Here is a 20,947-nt window from a genome sequence, read left to right as displayed (position 1 = left end):
GGGCCGGCACCCCAGGGCCCAAGCCGACCCAGGCTGGAGCCGCCGGGGGGGCCAGCCTGGGCCGTGCTTCCTCTCCCCACACCCCACTTACCTGCTTCCCGCGAATCAAATGTTCGCGGGAAGCAGGGGAGGGGGCGGAGACTTTGGGGAAGGGGCGGAGTTGGGGCGGGGCTGGGGCGGGGCCCCGTGGAGTGTCCTCCATTTGGAGGCACAAAATATGGTAACCCTAAGGGGAGCAGGGGGAGGAGCAGGAACTTGGCGCGCTCAGGGGAGGAGGCGGGGAAGGGGTTGGAATGGGGGCAGGGAAGAGGTGGTGCAGGGGAGGGGCCTCATGGAAGAGGCGGAGTGGGGCGGGGCCGAGGGCAGAGTCGAGCCCCCACGGGAAAGAGGGGAAGTCGGCGCCTATGATCCACCACGCCCCAACCATGGGCCCCCTGCCACATCACCACACCCCAACCGTGGGCCCCCTGCCACATCCGCTTTCTCCCCCCAGCTCTCACGCTGCCGGGTGTCTCTGGAAAATCCAGGGTACACACCCATTTCCTCTGCTATAGAGGTGTCCTCTTCTCCTCCAGCTCTGCCCCCTGCTTTGCTACTAGAACTTCTCTCCCCTGGTTGCCTGTTAGGGCCGAGCCCCCCAAAGCACGCTTGGGAGCAGAGCGAGCTGTTCTAGGTGGCACTAGATATCTAGTGCTGGCTGACATGAAAGGATGCCTGGCACCTCTGGAAATCAGGCCCAAGGGGCTTCAAGCTGGGCTCCCAAAATCAGCAGCCTCTTTGAAAGCATGGCTGGGAGCCTGTGGCTTCGGAAAGCCAATGCACTGCAGTCTGGAGGCTGCACAGAGACAGGTTGCAACAGCAGCTTTGAGAAGTGTGAACGCCACATCCACCGGCATTAACGGCTATTAGGGCTGATAGATCCTCGCAGTAGGACCGGCGCTGAGCATTTCACGGAGCGCTACACCCGTTGTGCACTGGGCAGCGCCCATCTCACTGCACCTTCCGGCCACCTGGGAGAACCGGCCATAGCGGTCAGGCTGGATGGCTGGAATATGGAATCTGACCGTCACTAACTCTCCCACAGAGGGTAGAGAATGGATTGAACTGCTGGCTTGATCTCCACTGGCACGAAGTGGCCAGCTTGTTCCAAGGGGTCATTCCCTAACCTATCGTTCCCAGGCAGCACAGCCTTGTTCTTCAACTCAACCAGAGCTCCTTGTCCACCCTGACCTGTGACCCTCGTGTATTACTGCCCCAGGCAGCCGGAGACATGAGGTGCGTTAGCAGAGACTGCACTGAGCAAAGCCTACAAAGCTCCAGCTGTCCAGACGGCCGGACACACGCACGCAGAGCCGGCTGCTCCGGCATCGCCTCCTCTTAGACCAACTCCTAGGGCTGGAGAGACAGGCCTGCTGGAGGTCAGCAGCACCTGAGCACGGATTACTGAGCCGACACAAACCTCTGTTCCAGAATCAGGGATGAAGCTTTTAATGGTGACCGTTTTCCCCGGAGCCGGAAAGGGGGATTCGCGGAGGCCCTGCATGAAGGGGTAAATGACGGCCATGGAGATCTGCCGCCTCTTCTCCACTTCATCGAGGATCTACGGGAAGGAGAGACCCGTCAGCAACAGCAAGCCAACGAATTCCCTGATCACCCCCCTCCCTCCAGCACCACAGCAGTGGCTCAGTTGCTTCCTCACTGAGGAACAGCAGCCAGCACCAGTCTCAGCACCACAGGCCTCACCCTCCTCAACCCTGGACAGGTAGTGGCCTCACCACCTGCTCCCACAGGCAGATGTCCTTCCCTGTACCGAGATGTAGATCAGGCAGCAACAAGACAGGGATCAGCAGCTGCACGAGACCCGGGCTGGGCATGCAAGCTGGGTTAGTGTTTTGCCTGTGAGCATCAGCGTTCCTACCTTGGAGAACAATCCGAAGCAGCCCAGGCAGCTGATGATGCAGAAGACCTCTGGGAAACGAGGGCCCCGGCCAACAGGCTAAAAGAAGGATCAGCACCCAAAGGGTTAACTGTATGCCACAATCTCTTACCCCCTCTATCAGGTGCACAGAGACAGCCCCCATCGTTATGGGGACTGCCACTCAGGGCGGGGCCATGGCCTCTCTAAGGAATGCAAAGTCAGACCTCAGCAAAGCTAGGAGCCCTCCATGGCTTGGCCTTGTCTGCATCCCAGAGACCTGGTTAATAATACCACCCAGCTCAGCTGGTCCTCACCGGCTACTTAACAAAATACAGGTCAGGAAACTTGCAGAACAAGCTGAAAAAGCAAGGAGGGTGGGGAGGCTGGTACCAGCCCTGTTCCTCTCCAAACTCAGCTGCAGGAGATGCCCCACCCCAGAAGCAGACGCATGTACACAATCTCTGAGGCAAAGGGAAGGCGCTTAGGACTCCCGCTGGCCAACAGACCTCCAGAAAAAGGCTCTGCAGACAGACTAGAGGAATCATTGAGGATGCTGCCCAGCAGTGCCGTAACAAGGGCGAGGCGAGTGAGGCACTTGCCTCGGTCACACAAGGGGGGGGGGGGGGGGGGGAGACGGACAGAAAGCGGTGGAGAGAGGAAAAAAAAGCTGCTGGCAGGCAGAGATATTTATAACCCAGGTGATCTCCCCCCCTGCCACCGCCCCCCCCCCGGGCCTCCCCCGAGTGTCCCCTGGCCCCGAGTTGCTCCCCCCACTTCCCGGCCCCGGAGCAGAGCAGCTCCATGCTGCCTCCCTGCAGCAACTGCTGCCACAGGGTCCTAGTGCCCCCAATCTCAATGCCAGGGCAGACTGACTCTGAGCCTGCCCTTCCCCCTCAGACCCTTTCATTTTCCAATGGGACCCTCCAGTAGCACAGGGGCCCCCCCGCCCAGAGTCACCGCTCCTGCCCCATGCTGGGGCAAAGAGGCAGCCCCATCCCTCACCCCCAGTGAAGCTACAATCAGGGGCAACAGCAGGGAAGGAGGCGCACACAGCGCCCCCCAGCACCCACCATGGGGGAGGCGAGGGAGATTCCTGGACCTGAGAGGGGCCCTAGGAGCACATGCAGTGACAGTGGTGGTGGCAAGTGTGCTGCTGGGGGGGCAGGAAAGGGGGATCCTCCCCCAGAGCTTGCTGCTGCCAGCTGGGGGGGGTCCTCTCTGGCCCCTGTCCCAGAGCAGGCTGCCTGCACCCCAAACTCATCCCCAGCCCTGCCCCATCCCAGAGCCCCCACCCCCATCAGAGCTTTCACCCCCCCACCACACCCTCAACCCAAGCCCCTCCAGCACCCCAAACACCTTATCCCCAGTCCCAGCCAGAGCCCTCATCCCCCCACACCCTGACCCTCTGCCCCAGCCCTGAGCCCCTCCCACATCCCAAACCTCCCATTCCCAGCCCCAGACAGAGCCCTCACCCTGAGCCCCTCCCACACTTCAAACACCTCATCTGTAGCCACAACCCATTGTCCTTACCCCTGCACCCCATCCCTCTGCACCCCTTCCCATCCCCAAACTCCCTCCCAGAGCCTGCACCCCAATCCCCTGCCCCAGCCTAGGGCCTGCACACCAGACCTCCTCCCTCACCCAAACTCCCTCCCAGAGCCTTGGGCGGGTGGGGGCGGAGTTTGGGCGGGGGTGGGTTCTGGGCACCACCAAAATTTCTACAAACCTGCCACCCCTGATCCTGCCCTGCAGACCTGAACTCCCAGCATTCTCAGGACACATGCTGATCCCTAATGGCCACTGCTGATATCCAGCACCTCCCTCCTCTCTTAACCTGTGAGTCCCTCTCTGGATTGGAACTGGACTGGAACCAAAGACCATCTTGGAAGCAACATTACCAGCCCAAGCAGTCAAATATCATGGAGTTGACCCCCCAAAACCACAGGCTCTACCACCGCCCCTTCATTCATTCTTCAACGGCAATTCGGTGGCAGGCCCTTCCTTCCGAGAGGGACTGAGGGACCCGCCGCCGAATTGCCGCGGAAGAGCCGGCCCTGGGGGAGGGCGCAATTTTATGTTCTTGCCTCGGGCGCAAAAATACCTAGTTACGGCTCTGCTGCCCAGCATGCTGCTGGAACCCCTGGGCATGGGGTGGGGGTGTGGCAGGTCGGGGGGGGGGGGGGGTAACAGTAGAGACCATGGAACAGAGTATGTGTCAGGAAGGGAAGTGAGGAATTAAACTGGTGGCTAGCTAAGCATGGCAGGTTTGGGAGAGATGGGTTCAGAGACTCATGGGGCAGGGGAGGGGGGATAAAGCTGCAGGCAGGACACACTGAGGCAGGGTCTGTGGTTTGGGCAGCACACTATAGCCCTGTGCTGAGCTGCCAGTCTCCACACACACCACCCCTGGAGGGTGTCCAGGGCTGGCTCCAGGCACCAGCTTACCAAGCAGGTGCTTGGGGCGGCCACTTCGGAGAGAGGCGGCACGTCCAGCTGTTCAGCGGCAATTCGGCGGACGGTCCCTCACTCCTGCTCGGAGCGAAGGACCTCCCGCCGAATTGCCACCGCAGATCGCGATCGCGGCTTTTTTTTGTTTGTTTGTTTGGCTGCTTGGGGCGGCCAAAACCCTGGAGCCAGCCCTGAGGGCATCAGTTACACCCCCCGCAACAAAGTCTGCCTCCCCAGCCCTGAGGGCAAGCAGCCAGCGGTGTGGCTCAGGAGGGATTCAGACTCCCTTCGTAGGGTGGAATTCAGGGCCGGGGCACACTCTGGTTCAGGAATCGCTGTGCAGAGACGAAGGACGCGTCGCTTGGCAAAGACCTCGGTTTGTTTGGGGGAAGTGCTAGCATGGACTTGTCTGAACGCCATGCGCACAGAGGCATGCCAAGGCGGTGAGGCCTGTCAGGCAGCTGAGCGGGCTTGTCTCCCCGGCCGAGATGCTATGTATTCCATGCTGGGGGCATCTTTAGGGTTATTTGAAGAGAACTGAAGCAGGCAACGATTTCAGAGCCCATTAACAGCGCAGCACAATTCCCAGCATACACCAATCTCCGCTATCGCATCACGTCGGGCCTTGAATAGAACGAACAGGAAACAGGGCCTTGGTGCTGGGTAGAGGCAGGACCTCGTGGGTTCCACCATTCCTGGCCTGCAGGATTGTGCTTCAGCATCTAAGCACCAAACTAAAAAAGATGGTGTGTTCCTAGCCTTTAAGGGCTTGAAGAAAAGCTTGAAAACACGAACTAAGAGTCACCGAAGCTCTGCAGCTTTCCTGAGCCTGCAGACAACCGAAGGCACTGCTAACCTCCTGTTCTCTGCCTGTCGCATCAATAGTTAAGTCTCCTGAGGGCTGTAATAAATTGGGCTAATTCTGATTGTGGGGCTCGGTGGTGCGTGGTGGCTTGTGAAATACAGGAGATCACACTAGATGACACGCGGGTCCCTTCTGGCCTAGAACGCTATGGGCAGGTCTACACTTAAAATGCTGCATTGGCACAGCTGCGCTGCTGTAGCGCATCTGGTGAAGACGCTCTAATCCGACAGGAGAGAGCTCTCCCGTCGACTGAATTACTCCACCTCTGTGAGAGGCTGTCTAGCTGTCATAGCGCTGTCTACACTGGTGCTTAGGTCGGTGTAACTTACATCGCTCAGGGGTATGGATTATTCACAGTGAATACTGCGTGCAGGTGTGCTCACTCCATCTCAAAAAAGATATATTGGAATTGGAAAAGGTTCAGAAAATAGCTTCCGAATGAGGAGAGATTAATAAGACTGGGACTTTTCAGCTTGAAAAAAAGAGATGACTAAGGGGGGATATGACAGAGGTCTATAAAATCATGACTGGTGTGGAGAAAGTAAATAAGGATGTGTTATTTACTACTCCTCATAACACAAGAACTAGGGGTCACCAAATTAAATTAATAGGCAGCAGGTTTAAAACAAACAAAAGGAAGTATTTCTTCACACAACCTGTGGAATTCTTTGCCAGCGGATGTTGTGAAGGCCACGACTATAACAGGGTTAAAAAAAGAACTAGATAAGTTCATGGAGGATAGGTCCATTAATGGCTATTAGCCAGGATGGGCAGGGATGGTGTCCCTAGCCTCTGTTTGCCAGAAGCTGGGAATGTGCGACAGGGGATGGCAGGGCCGCCCAGAGGATTCAGGGGGCCTGGGGCAAAGCAATTTGGGGCCCCCTTCCATAAAAAAAAGTTGCAATACTATAGAATACTATATTCTTGTGGGGGCCCCTGTAGGGCCCGGGGCAAATTGCCCCACTTGCCCCGCCCCCAGTGGCCCTGGGGGATGGATCACTTGATGATTACCTGTTCTGTTCATTCCCCCTGGGGTACTTGGCATTGGCCACTGTCAGAAGATAGGACACTAGGCTAGATGGACCTTTGGTCTGACCCAGTGTGGTCTTTCTTATGTTCTAAACCTTCCAGATAAATCAAGTTGATCTGAAACTGCCATCAAATTTCAACCAGAGGCTGAAGAATCTAGTGATCTCCACACAGAATTTAGGTGACTCTTGCCTGGGTCAACACAGGGCCTTGACTATAGGTGGCCAACACCACGATACACAGTTCGGAGGCCCTGGTAACAGTCTTCCACCACAGCTGAACTGGGCTGGAGTCAAACCAGCATCCGAGAGGTAACCATCCATATCTCATTGTGCTGCCTCTGAGCCAGTCAGGCCCTCAAGGGTAGCTAACCAGTCCTGTGCCCGTCTCTCCCAGTCTCTCTAAGGGAGCCACGAAGGAGTGCAGCAGTTTCATCATACTAGATGTGTGTACCAAGGTGCCCTCCACCACCCCTCCTCTTCCTCCTGCCTCTCTGCACATTTCCCCCACCCCCATCCTGCACCTGTCACTGGTTACCCTTCACCACACACACGCCCATCCCCGACCGTCTCTCTGTCTGGCATCAGGCCGTGCCTGCAGCTGCAGCAGGGCTGGGCACAAGCACTTCCCCCGAGAGCCGACTGCAGAGTGAGTCTCCTGTAAGCGGTTCCCTGGGGCTAGCCTGGCTCTGCTTGCTCTCCTGGTGCTGCCCAGGGGGATGGAGACGCGCTGCAGCCAAGCTGGCTGCTCAGGGTGCTAAGGGCCGGCATGAGACCAGATTATTTAAAGTGAGGGATACTCACCAGCAGCCGCCTGCAGTAGCCTATCTTTCTGCTGCCATCAACGTTGGTCAGGACAAACGAAAAGGTTTCACTGAAAGACAAGGAGAGACGTGTTTCCACTGCTCTGCTAAGGGTCGAGGTGTGAGAGCCGCAGGAGCTTAGCTTGGAGCCACTGAGTGACGGGGCAAAAGGGGGCGGGGAGAGAGTCACCAGCACTGCCCAAGATGGTGACTGACCCTCCCAACAGCTGGATCCTCCACTTAATTACCAGTCAGGTCCATTGGCTTAGACTGTCAGCCCCCTGGGGCAGCACAATGGGGCCTGGCCCATGAGTGGGGCTTCAAGGTGCTATGGGCTGGCAGTGTGGTTAGCGGACAGAGCCCTAGATGGGGACTCAGGAGAGCTGGGTTCTATTCCCAGCTCTGCCACCGGCCTGCTGGGTGACCTTGGGCAAGTCATGACCCTACTCTGGGCCTCAGTTTCCCCATCTGTAAAATGGAGATAATGACACCGACCTGCTTTGTAAAGCACTTGGAGATCTCCTGATAAGAGCTAGGCGTAATTGTTATCACAATGAATAATAATTATCAAGAAGAACAAATAAACAGACCACTAAATATCTAGAGGAGAGATGCTCAGCTGTGAGTAATAAGCAGCGTGGGATGATGAAGGACTAACCCCTGGCCAGATAAACTGCAATGGTTAAGAGCCAATAAGGTGAAATCTCAGCCAGGAGTGGTTTGATTTTGCAGAAGCCAGGCAGGGAAATTCTCCCTACCCAAGCAGCTCACTGGGTTCTTGTGACATCTGGGCAGTAGGAGGGAGCATGAGGACTTGCCTTCCCTTCCCCGCTCCCCGCCCATGGGCCCCTGCCTGCAGTGCTGGCTCTGGGCTGGTCCCTTAGCCCGTATTAATCAGGGAGTCACCTGGTGTATTCCGTGAGTGGGGCCCAGTGATTGCCGTCGGGGAAGCAGAAGAGGGGGATGGCTTGCAGCAGCCTCTCTTCCTCCTCCTTCTGGCCCCGCAGTAAGTTCTCACGCTGAAATGAAAATGATACAAGAAGTAAAATCACAATAAAAAGGGATCCAGACCCAGCCACTGCACAAGGGAAACAAGTCTGGACTCTCTAGCTGGGCTCTGTGGGTCAGGACTGCGGTGCGTCGGCAGAGCAGTGCAGGGCCCCAGGACTGGAAGAGCGGGTCACTACCTAGTCCGTTGTCCAACAGCTGACTGGTTCCTAATCTCTCTAGACTGCCTCCAGGGTGGACAGGAGGATTCCCCAGTCTAGCACGCCCACCACTCCCTGGGGGGAGCATAGGCTTTGAGCGAGAAGGGCAGCATAGCTGTTGGTAGCAACAAGGCCAGATGCAAGACTCAGCTATACTGACACAGCCCAAAATGAAGCTTTCCAAACTGAAAAGGAGGCACCATGACCATGAACAGAGGTGCATTCTGGAGCCAGGCTGACCCTCCCAAGGGAAGGCAAGAGCCAACCTCCCATCAGAAGCATGATTTTCAACCCTTCTCCTCCTTTCCCCCCAAAAGGGATCAAGTCCCTGAAATGTCACATGCCGCATCTCGCCCCCAGGGAGGATTCTGCTAGGAGATGTGGGGTGGGTGGGACAGAAGAAAAGAGTTTGGGGCTCTGATTGAGAGAGCCTGTGCTCAGCCTCCTTTGCACTTCCCATATTCTGGCCCCACTGGGGGTCAGTTTGTCCCCCCAGACTAAGTTAAAATGCTGCTGTAATCTATGCTCAGGCTGCCCAGAGCCCTGACAATTTTGAGGTGACTTCTAATAAATACGTGCACATTCTGGAACCAGGACAGGGCTCCTCACCTTTGGGAACTGGTAGATTATCTTGGGTTCATAATCACCCCCTGATTTCTTCTTTAGTGAAACCACGACGAGGTATTCGAAGAAGAACTGTCCTGGTGAGTAGCAGAAGTGGCTTCGCTCTCCCGGCCTCCTTGCAGATTCGGATTTGCTTTCGTCCGGGGGTGCGTCCCGATTTACATCTGTAACCCAAAAGTTATGGTGCATGGTGATATGGCAGCCAGTGGGGTTGCCTTTTTTAGTGATCCAGAATGCAGTTTGGCTCAGAGAGTAGGGGGTAATGCACCAGGACCTGCACCGGAAATGGAGAAGGGAGGCAACCAAACAAGGAAACACAGACTGTGGGCTTGTCTATACTGAGATGTTAATTCGGATTAAGGCGGTGTGCAAATGTAAAGCATAATAGCTATTCCTGGTTAACTCCCTGTATGCACGATCTTATTCTGGATAGAAGAATCTTATTCAAAATTAGCTTAATCCACTTCCAAAATGGATTAAGCTAATTCTGAATAAGAACGTCCACAGGCCCCTTCACACAGGAAGCAGCTGTCATTCTAATGCAACGTACACCAACTTACTTGTAGTAACTTTTTCTACACCTCACCCTTACCAACACAGCAGAGCCTGTAGGTCCGAAGTCTGTCAGAGACCCCGCCTATCAGCAAGGATAGTATTTTAAAGTGGGGGCCACTTAGGGATCTGGGGCAAAATCAGTACTTGGTCCTGCTAGTGAAGGCAGGGGGCTGGACTTGATGACCTTTCAAGGTCCCTTCCAGTTCTAGGAGATAAATAAATTAATGGAGATATTCTATTTTTTTTATTTATAACTCCTATAATGTATTCATCCCAGGATGCACTTGGCCACCTCTGTTATCATTTGGATAGTGCCATTAACTTTCAAGTTGAATTGCCTGCTGCGCAGGTGACAGGAGAAAAGAGAAGTCCCCTGTTCAGACATGAAAGGAACAGACAAGGGCTGCTGTTGTTGCTGCAAAAAGAGATAATATCATCAGGGGAGAACAGGAAGGGCTTTTACAAATTTGCCAAGGGAAAAAGGAAATCCTAGTGGGTGTGAAAATTGCCCTGCAGCTTCTGGAGAGAAGGAAGTTAAAAACAGTTGCAGTATCGAGCCATGTGGGCTATTTCTTAAGGTTACATGAGTCACTCTCACACTGTAACCTAGAAACTTGGGCTCTCCAGGTCACTAGTCGCTGCTTGTTTAACTTTTTCTACACCTCGGCCTGAAAGAGTACAGAGCAGGCTGACTGAGCCAGGGCAGGGAGGCCAATCACCTCCTAGCACCAACACTGCAGAGCCCGTAGGTCCAAAGTCTGTCAGAGACCCCGCCCATCAGCAAGGGCAGTATTTTAAAGCCACAAATGTGCAGGGTGCCCCCCCCTCGCCCCTGCAAGGAATCCAGAGGCCACTTGTCTGGAGTGTGGGAGTTTTGCATTAACGCTGTTTTCTCCATTCTGTGTCACGAAGAGCAGCCGTTGCTATTGCAAAACAGAAAGCCTGGAATAGCCAGTGGTCTCCCATCCTGGTACCAACCCAGCCCAGACTTGCCTAGCACTTTATACCAAGCACAAGCAGGCCCCTTCAGACCCGCAAGACACTGGGTGCACACACAAAGCAGGTGTCCTTCCAATGCAATGCGCACCAACTCCTTTAAGCTCTTCATCCCAGGATGGACGTGGCTGTTATAATTTGGATTGTGCCATTAACTTTCGAGTTTTATTGCCCCCAGAGCAGGTGCCAAGCAGCTACAATAAAGGGTTGCTCACCCCGAGTCCAAGGCTCAACAGAACAGAAATAATAACCACAAGTTGCATCACACAGGGTGGGGGTGGGCAGAGGGTCAGCAAAGCATATGGGGCAAATGCACTTTAGGGTACCAAGAAATCATGAAATGATGGGGCTGTATTTACTGCAGTCTATCTGTTCTGCACTGCGCACTCTGGGAGGAATTGTCATTCCAGCCCATGTACTAGGCTGCTTTGCTCCTGTGGCACAAAGTGCCCCTACAGCTGGTATAGCCAGACCTGGGAGGGGGAAACGTCTGGGAGCATACAGCAGGTGCAACAGCTCCTACACCACCCCCTGCCCTGTGGTTGGCACAGGGAGAGGCGGCTCCCCCACACTCTGGCTACTGGCAGTTAATGTAAGTTATGCCAGGTGAGTGGCCTGGTGCACAGCTGACCCATGATCTCAAGGATAAAACTTCCCGCAGCCCCCATTGGCCTGGAGCAGCGAACCGCGGCCAGTGGGAGCTGAGATCGGCCGAACCTGCAGACGCTGCAGGTAAACAAACCAGCCCGGCCCGCCAGGGGCTTTCCCTGGTGGGCCGCGGGCCAAAGGTTGCCAATCCCTGCAATAACCTATAATAACAAACCTTAAGGGAAAGTAACATTTTATGCCCTTTCATATACTTTTTACAACTGAGATTGCAACTAGGGTACATTGGTAGGCCCAATTATCACAACAGGCATTAACTAGTGTGACGTTTCTAGATCTACTCTCCCATTCCTCCGTCTTCTTGGAACCCTCAGCTTGTTTTCAATGACCTGAGAATGTTCTTGGGGAGATGACTGCTAGAGATGAATAATAGCGTGCAGCTGGGAGGTGTACTCCCTCCATGGGTCACATCTCAGCTGAGCTACAACCTCCATGGCCAGTGTCTATACCCATCATGGAGCCTATGAACAACAGCTCTGCCAGTACGCCAGGATCCCGTGTGGTCTCATACCCTGCTAGTGTAGGACTGCCTGTTCTGATCCAAACTGACGTCAGCAGAGTTGGGCAGATGGGAGCCTTGGATGCAGCCAGCATTGTGACACTCGGGCCTGATGTCTGCATCTTTCACAGCACTCCGACAGCAAGGGATGAATATGAGGCAGGTTTGCAGAAGAGCCTCTCTGCCCTGCGTTCTCGCTGGTAGCATCCATCTTATTTTAAGCAAGCATCACATCCCTACTTGTACAAAGCAGCTTTAGGGCAACCTTGGACTCCAAATGTGAGGCCATCGTTCCAAAAACGCATTGTTCCCCCCACTCTGGCTCAGGACCAAATGAAGTAGAAGTGGAGTATTTTGATCTAATGGAGGCTCTCTTCCTCTCTGACCAGCTATAGGAATAAGGGAGGGGTGCGAGGACTGCGTGCATGGTGGGTCACCCTGTAGCCCTTTCTCCTCTGCCCAGATCACAAGGTCTTGGCTGCCACCCTCTCCTTCTGCCCAAGCTTTGGGGATGGGCTCTCAGAAGGGTGGGGGGTGTCTAACGGGCCAGTTACAACCACGTTCCTCTTCTCCAGTGAGAGGGGGCCCAAAGCTGCAGCACCATCCTTGTAGCCTGGCATCAGTCTTCTACTGCCCACACGCGGGACATGCACTCTGAAGAGGGGCGTGTGCATTCCTCAGTGGGCGCTTTGACCTGATATTGTCAGTGACACACTGGGAAACCCCACATTAGCCCAGTCCTCCGATTGTCCCAGGCACAGCCAGGGCCTCCATGCAGGGATGTCCAGCATCAGCAACAAGTCAGCTTTGAAACAAGTTTCTCCCTCCCTTCCATGCCCTCCTTCCTTTCCTCCCTTCCCACCCTGCCCACTCTTGTTCCTTGTGATCTTGACTCAGGTCCAACCTTGTGATCTAGACTCAGTCCCTGGGCTCCTCCGAGTGCCCAGCTGTTTGGCTGCCTTTATTCCCCATCTCCTTTTGCCCCGTGCTGCACGTGACCATTGCGAATGGCCCCTCCGCTCTGCTTTCCGACCCCTGCATCTGCATTCTCTGGCATACACGGCACCGACACGGAGCAGATTATGTGGGGGAAGGGAGGGGACCTCTTGGGACATCAGCCTCATCCCTTTACTTCTTTAGTTCCAGCCAGTGAAAGATGCTGAGAACAGGCAGCTTCTCCTTATCCTCAGAATAGGTGCAACTCAGGCAGCAGCTCCATGGCTATCCTTCCCCCCCACCCCCCCCGCCCCACAATGCCGCCTGCCAGCTGCGACTAGGGGTAGGAGGATCCCCTCCAAGAAGAGAGGGGAGATCCATTTCCAAATTGACATCACCTGCTCTGAGCTTTTGCACCATGGTCTTCCCACACCGATTCAACGCAAAGGGAAGCTCACTCGGAAGACAAATCCCCACACAAGGGAAGCTGACACACAAGAGGAAAAAATTAAACCGGTTTGATGGGTGAGCAGTGCACGCAGACGCATAGGGGAAGCAGAATGTCCCTGCATTGGCCCTGTAGTGCAAATACCAAACCTGTTTGCCTTAGGCAGTGGGCCAGACGGATACCAGCAGCACCAGAGGTAATACACTTGCACCCCAGTGCTGTAGGACAGACCTGCACACCCCTACGTGGGCGTGGAAGGCACAGCTGCTGAGAGACTTTACCACGGAGCAGAACTGCAATTAGGTGCTGCTGCTCCGTCCTCGGAAAGGAGCAGCAGGGACACGCCTGCTAGGCACCTAGATGATGTGTGTCCTTTACTGGAAGAGATTAGATTCGCTGGATGCAGGGTGGAGCCAGGCTCCTCCTGGATGGTACAGAGGTTCTTCTCAGAGTACTTATGGAAGCTGGGACAGCAGCCTGGCCAGGCATAACTGAGAGCACTGGAAGTGGAGGAAGATTTCCATGCCAGTGTACAACAGCTGCGGAAGGTAGCTGCCATGGTCAAAAGGTTGCACTTCCTATTGGAGTGCACCCTCCCTGTCAAAAGGTCACCCTCAGCCAAGCAGCAGGCTGCAGCTAAAAGTAAGTTCTGGTTTCTACCGTACTGACCGAATTCAGATATTATTCTCTGATTTCCAGTAATATAGCTGCCACCTGGGAAGAGAGAGCCTGATTAGGCCCACCCAGCCCATGTCTGGGGAGCCAATACAGGAATGCGCATGGCTATATGTCCTCGCTAATGCTTTGCCTGGTCTAACCTTAAAATACACTCCAGCTACAGCACTTCCAGTATTGGCAGGATCAAGATGCCACCTGTCTGAATCTCTCCACCAGCTATCAAGTGACCAAGCACTAATAATTTGTTCCCTTCTGAAATCCCGACACCCCTAACTGGAAATAGCACCAACAGCACTTTTAGAGCCCCTCCGCTTGCAAATGCAGCTGAGATTTTAGGGGGAGAATCATCTTAATGGGTTACAAGTAGCACTGTGTCCACTCAGCAGCTTGGCAGTCATAAAAGCCACCTGAGCTTATCCATACCTTCCACGGCCATGCCAACTGGGTTTGTGTCAGTGCATGCTGGGAAAATCTGGGCATCTATCCCATAGTGTCTCAGCAGAAGATGAGAGTACGCAGAGGACTTACACTCTAGGACATCCTACCATACAGAGAGACGGGAGGAAGGAAACTGGGCCAAACTGGTTACACAGGTCAGCCAATGGGCCCCGCGCACACTGAATAAGAAGCGTGCCATGAACTCCAGCAAGGGACACATGGCTATTGCCATGGTGATAATCCAGTGGGGTGGTGGGAAAGAACGGGAGACTGGCAATGAGCACCATTACAAGAGCTAGAGAGACTGGCTACAAACCTATTGCGGGGACCTTGATCTCCAAAGCACTTTCAGAAACACAAACCAATCAACTCAGAAGTAGGGTGACCATACGTCCCGTTTTGGCTGGGACAGGCCCTTTTTTAAGCCCTGTCCCAGCCGACCTGACTCTGGCAAGAGCAAATGGGACAAATGCCCAGTTTTGCCACAAAAGTGGGGTGTGACCCTGAGTGGGACGCAGAGGAATGTGCAGGGGGTAATGCCAGCCCTGCGTGAGGGGAGGGAGGGCTCGGGCGAGTGGCTCCGGCCAGGCCAGCCCCGCATGGGCAGGAGTGGGGGCAGTGGTGTGGGCCGGCCCCGAGTCGGTGGGCAGCTTGGGCCGGTCCCGCCTGGCCCTGGGGTGTGAGCAGCATGGGCCAGCCCCACATGGACAGGGGGTGGGGAGGGAGGAGCAGCTCAGGCCAGCCCCACATAAGGGGGCGGGGGGCCTTCGAGCTAACCCCACGCTGTATCCCATTTTCCCTTTTGGGAAATATGGTCACCCTACTCAGGAGCCATGGAACAGGGTTCTGCCTCAGGAAGGGAAAGTCTTGGCTTCTGCAACAAACATTTAGTGCCGCTGCTACAGCTCCTCATTCACCCAACATCCTGCCCACACCCCAGCAACTCCCGGAGGCTGCCCTGCTGGTTTTGGGTTTGAGGTGGCTGGTGAGGTGAGTTCACGCTGATGGCGAATCATCTGGAACTGGTCCCCATCAGTTTGTGAAGTGGGGGGCAGGTCTTTCCTTACTGAGGTGGGAGTGGTTCTGATGGATCTCTCCATCAATGATGATATGAAAGCAGGGGCGGGAACAGGCCTGGCTGGTGAAGGCTGGGTATGAGGAGTGTGAGTGGGGGGGAGACAGGCAGGTGAGTAGCGTGACCATCTCAGGAAGAGGGGACTGGGCTCCAGACTCCTTCCCACAGAGGGAAGTCTGGCTGGCTGGGTGAGCAGGTACTGGGAGCAAACAGCTGCAGCTGGAACCCAAAGCAGGTGCAGCTGATTTCCACCTCTTCCTCCTGGTACAGCGTGGCATGACCCTCTGGGGAGAGGGTGTGGGAGGAAGATGCCCCTGAGGCCCAGTTGACACTGAAATTGCCCTGATTTCACTAAACTGGTTTCTGAACTGAGTGAGTTAAGCTCAGTGTAATTTATCTGCATAGATAAGCCCTGCACACACTCCCATCAGGCTCCTGACAGCATGGCGGGGGTGGGGGGAGACAAAAAGGCAGAAAGTGTCCCTGTCTACATGAGATCAGAACTGAGAATGTTTTACTAGGCTCACTCCGGCTCAGCAAGGCAGTTCCTGCTGTGATACTATCAGCCCCTTAAGTGCAGAATTACTTTAATATTTTACTATTTGCATAAAATGTTCCATTTCTCTGGCCACTTTTTGCAGTGCAGCAGAATTTTGTTTCATGCTCTGTTTGCAACGTGCAGACACCCAGCTGCCCTAGTGGAAAGGAAATAGGTTTTCTACAGCTCTACCAACACTTGACAAGGATCAAAAAACAAAACCAGCCTCCCCCAGAAGAGCCGAAGGGCTTGCCGCTCCAGTACCCGCAGAGCACTAGAACGAAGGGCATGCAGATTCCGGGCAAGGTGGCCCCTGGGCTCCACTCCTCCCTGGGCGCCACATGGTAAACACCAGATGACAAAAAGAAGGTCCAGTCAGTGCTGTGCCTCTAATGAGGCGATCCTCAGCTTTCCCTCCACTTTCATCAGTCATGGCATTTGAATTCAGGCCGCACTGAGCCTGAGGTATCTGGGACACTAAAAGCACCCTGTAAACGGTCGTTCTTGTTGCACAGTCCAGAGACCAGTGAATATTTCAAGGTACATTATCTTGCAAGCCATCTCCCCATTTTCCAATGATGGTCAGCATGGTAACTCTGAGCTGATTTTAGGGCCCACCATCTTGAGGACTGATAGAGCCATATCAGGGCTGGGACTTGGGAGACTCACGTTCAATTCAATTCGGCCTGTGTGGCTGTATCTCTCCGTGCCTCAGTTTCCCACCTGTAAATTAGGGAGAGTGGCACTGCCCTACCTCACCAAACAAATACAAGACAGATTGGGCCAGGCTGGGATTCTCTAGTAATGGGGGCATATAAGAACCATACCTCTGAATGCTATACCCTGTTTAATAGCTTGTCCCAGCAGCATTTCCAGGGTGTAAAACTAGAATGTCCATTGCCCCTGCATCCTGGGCAGTCACTTGCACCAGTGCAGAGAGGTATGAATCGGGGAGGCGGGGCTCTGCAGGGGTGTGAATGACCGCAGCATGTCAGGCTAGGGGAGACTTGGCTGAGGGGGTGGGAGTTCGTGTGAGCTCTCCACCCAAATCCTGCCGGGCTAGGGGCGGGGAGGCAGCAGGTGCCCAGACAGGCAGGATTCAAAGCAGGTTGGGCAGAGGGAGTCCCCGTAAAGCCCCTTCGCAGCGGGACAGTCACAGCGGGAGTGGGCCCGATCCCGCCTTCCGAGCTCCGCGTGGCTCGGGGCCAGCGCTGCACCCGGGCTGCCTTCCCGCGCCGGCCTCGGGAATCCCAGGCTGCTGCCCCCGCAGGAAAGTCCCGGATCCTCCTTCCCGAACAGCTACGAGTCCCAAGCCAAGAGCCTGGGGGGCAGGGAGACCCGGCGGGCGGGGGGGGGGGGGGGGAGCGCAGCAATGGGGCAAGGAGATCGGGGGGGGGGGGCGCTGCCACAATGGGGCAGGGAGACCCGGCGAAGGGGGGCGCAGCGGGGGGCAGGGAGACTCAGCGAGGGGGGGGGGGACGCAGCAATGGGGCAGGGAGATGGGGGGGCGCCGCCGCAATGGGGCAGGGAGACCCGGCGAGGGGGGGGGCGCAGCAATGGGGCAGGGAGACCCGACGCTGGGGGGGGGCGCAGCAATGGGGCAGGGAGATGGGGGCGCCGCCGCAATGGGGCAGGGAGACCCGGCGAGGGGGGGGGGGCAGCGGGGGGCAGGGAGACCCAGCGAGGGGGGGGGACGCAGCAATGGGGCAGGGAGACCCGGCGCTGGGGCAGCAGCAATGGGTCAAGGAGATCGGGGGAGGGGGCGCCGCCGCAATGGGGCAGGGAGATGGGGGGGGGCGCCGCCGCAATGGGGCAGGGAGACCCGGCGAGGGGGGGGGGGCGCAGCAATGGGGCAGGGAGACCCGACGCTGGGGGGGGGGGCGCAGCAATGGGGCAGGGAGATGGGGGCGCCGCCGCAATGGGGCAGGGAGACCCGGCGAGGGGGGGGGCAGCGGGGTGCAGGGAGACCCGGCGAGGGGGGGGGCAGCAATGGGTCCGGAGTGAGGTCAGGGGCAGGACGCGGAGTCCCAGCGCCCGCGGTGGGGCTGGGCTCGGGGGGACCCCCCGCCCCCCTCACCTCTTCGAGCCGACTTGCGCCGCAAGCTGTTTCGGAAGAAGTTGGCGAGCCCCGTCCCGGCCATGTCGGCTCCCCTCGAAGCTGCTGTGACCCTGAGCGCGGCGACCGGCCGGTGGGTCCCTCTGCAGCCCGGAGCGGGCACCGCGCTTCCGCCTTCGCTCCCGCCGCCGCTTTCGCTTTCAGGGGAGGGGAGAGCCCTGCACACCTGCGGGGGGGGGGGGGGAGGGAGGACTGAAGGGAGGGGCCCTGCACACCTGGGGGGGAGCAGTGCACACCTGGGGAGGGGGGCCCTGTACACCTGGGGAGGGGGGAGCACTGCACACCTGGGGGGGGCTTGCACACCTGGGGTGAGCTGACGGGAGGCGGGGCTGCACACCTGGGGGATCCCTGATAGGGGGTGAGGAGCTGCATACAACCTGGGGATGGGGGAGGGCCCTGAACCAAGTCCTTGGGGAGCTGGCTGCAGACCTAGATGGAGGACAGAGCCCTGACCCCCGGGGCCGAAGCTTGTAACACAGATGCCCCACGCTGGCAACCAAGGACTCAGTCTGAGTCTCTACCCAGGGCCCTGCCTATGCCCCGATGGTCATGTTTCCCCTCTGATCACCATCTTCATAATATTTCACCCACAGGAGTGGGGTGCAGTGTCTGCCAAAAGCGAAGAACTCGCTGGTTGTCCTGACTCTCACAGGAGGTGTGCATGGGAAATATTTTGGGGATTCTGTCACCTGTAGAATATTGGGGTCCAAAGCTGTGAGGTGAAACTGGTCACCTAGGAGGTGGGTGGGTCGCGGCGTTAACTCCAACAAGTGTGAGAACCGTTGACATCTTTTGGCCCAGCCCAGCCACATCTTGACAGTAAAGACAAGGCATGAGCTTGAGCCTTTGCAAAGCCCAAAATAGCCCACGAAAAATACCCTTAGTGGGGGGACCATCAGGTGACCTGAAATGAACAAAGTGCCCCAGCTATGAAAAGAGACACAGAGTTTGGAACTGTACAAAGGGAGAAAGAAAGGCACAAGATGGTGTCCATTATGCAGGCGACACTCTGCCAGTGTCTCGTGAAAGGTGGCTCAGAGAGCGCTGAAGGAGGGGAAGCTATTGAGTTGGGTGGCAGAGGCAGAGAAGCTAGGTGCGTTTCAGAAGTCGAGGGGCTGGGCACTCGAGGATACCGAAGTGCTGTCAAGAAGGAGGGAACCTGTGCCCCAGGGCCAGTGTGAGGTCTGGGGGCCAACGAACTCCATAGATTTAGCCCCACATTGTCTCTGCTCACTTAGGGATCCTAAGGGCTGGGGTGTACTAATCGCTTAGCCTGCAAAGGGAAAGAATGGGGCTCGCGGAGCCCGGAGTGGGGTGCTTGTGTCATCAACAGCTGGTTGTTTGGGGCAGGGTTCCCCAGGTGGGCACAGACAAGGCTACCTTGTGCTCCAAGCAGGCAGTGGCGATTTACCCTGTACCCCTCAGGTAACCTTGAAAGTATCACAGACCTGCACACCGGGGGGAGGGCCCCGTTTGGGGGGGCACTGGCTGCACACTTGGGGGGGGAGCCCTGCCCCTGATGGGGGAGCTGCACCTGTGGGGGAGTTGTGAGCCTGCCCCTGTAGGGGGAGAAGTGGGGTTAATCTGCACACCAGGGAAGGAGAAGGTGAGATTGGGACAGGACAGCCTTGCTCCTTGTGGTGGGAGGGGGGACAGCTCTGCTTCATACCTGGGGGCAGCTGCTGTAGGGCCCCGCTGCCCTGCCCCATCACATTTCTGCTCCAGCTCCTGCTGCAGGGGCCTCTCCATAGAAGGGGCTGTGCTCCTCATCTGCCACTCAGCAGCCAGCGTGGCTGCCAAAATCCAGCCCAGCAGAAGGATTCCTGCTTCAGCCAAGGCCCAGAGGCAAAATGCATCGCCTGGCACCCAGGGAAACAAAGCCAGCTTCAGGTCCTTTAGCACAGTATAACACAGGCCAGAGAGCCTCAGTTACTCAGTGGTTTCAACATCTTTTTGTTTATGCGTCCAAGGATTATATTAGTTGTTTTAGCCCCCGCATTGCACTGCGAGATAATGTTCAGTTGGTTTCCACCAGGACTTCTAAGTCCTTTTCAGAGTCACTCTTTCCATGATACAGTTCCTGCTGTAAGTGTGACATACAGTTTTTGATCCTAGATGTATGACCTTATTTGGCTGTATTAAAAATGCATGTTGTTCAAATAAGCCCAGTTTTCCAAGTGCTCCAAGGTGCTCTGTATCACTGACCTATTTATCACTTCACCAATCTTTGTGTTGTCTGCCAATTTTACCATCAATTAACGTATATTTTCTCCTAGATCATTGGTAGGTATAGTGAATAGCATCTGGCTGAGAACAGAGCTCTGCAGAACTCTTCTAGATGAGGAGTTCCCATTTTTAAATGACTTTGATCTATCAGTTAACCATTTTTTTTAAATTAATTTTATATGTGCTACTTTGAGTTTTGTATAGTGCTAAACTGTTAATCCGAATGCTGTGTGTGACAGACATGCCGATTTCCTGCACTGTCTTTGGGAGATCTCACTGTATGAAGTTTCCATATTATTGTGGGACAGTGGTTGTCTGTAATTCCATGGGGAAGGATGACCCCAGCCCTCCAGGAACTAAGAATAGTGACAGTGATTAGCCAAATTGTCTCAGGCTGTAACACCTCCAGAGGCTGCACATACTGGTTCAAAGTGGATTCTCCAAAGGCCAGCAGACAAAGAAAGGACTTTTGGATAAATAGCCTGAGTTTAAACTGACTCAGGGCCTGTTTTCTGATCCAGCAAATGGACAGGACCTTCTGTCCGGGAGGGGGGCAATCCTTCCTGGTAAGGACTGGCCCAGTCTGTGTGCTAGTTCTGAGCAAATGTCTATTATGAACTTGTAACCACAGATAACCCCACTGAATCGCTGCACACCGGCCAGAGCTCTTGTTGAGTTGGGGTGATCTCTGGAAGCATTGATTCTTTTATTGTTTTTAATGTGTTTTCTCAGTAAAGCTTTCACCTTAAGAATCAATGTACTTGCTTACAAAGAGGTGGGGGGTAACTTACACCTGTGGGCAATTACGCTGTTTATAGCCTCTGCAGAGAAAACCAAACAGCCCTGACTTGCTGGGGAATTCTCATTGTCGGCAGGGAACTA

The 20,947-nt window shown here is 55.6% G+C and overlaps 1 protein-coding gene across 1 annotated transcript in view; it reads right to left on the bottom strand.

Moving 5' to 3' along the window:
- The window catches only part of DENND2D (DENN domain containing 2D), a 32,320-nt gene extending 14,329 nt beyond the window's left edge, over positions 1–17,991 (bottom strand). The window contains exons 1-6 of the mRNA XM_005309935.5: positions 17,801–17,991; positions 8,880–9,058; positions 7,969–8,081; positions 7,064–7,133; positions 1,919–1,996; positions 1,460–1,600 (exon numbers count right to left, since the gene is read on the bottom strand). Of these exons, the coding sequence (XP_005309992.1) occupies positions 1,460–1,600; positions 1,919–1,996; positions 7,064–7,133; positions 7,969–8,081; positions 8,880–9,058; positions 17,801–17,864 (645 nt within the window). The 5' untranslated portion in view covers positions 17,865–17,991. The remainder of the gene's footprint in view (positions 1–1,459; positions 1,601–1,918; positions 1,997–7,063; positions 7,134–7,968; positions 8,082–8,879; positions 9,059–17,800) is intronic.
- Between the last annotated feature and the right edge of the window lie 2,956 nt (positions 17,992–20,947).

Source organism: Chrysemys picta, chromosome 4 (genome assembly GCF_011386835.1).
Source record: "Chrysemys picta bellii isolate R12L10 chromosome 4, ASM1138683v2, whole genome shotgun sequence".
Classification (NCBI taxonomy): domain Eukaryota; kingdom Metazoa; phylum Chordata; order Testudines; family Emydidae; genus Chrysemys; species Chrysemys picta.
The sequence above is the reverse complement of the archived record's forward strand: the minus strand, read 5'-3'. Positions and strand labels throughout refer to the sequence as shown.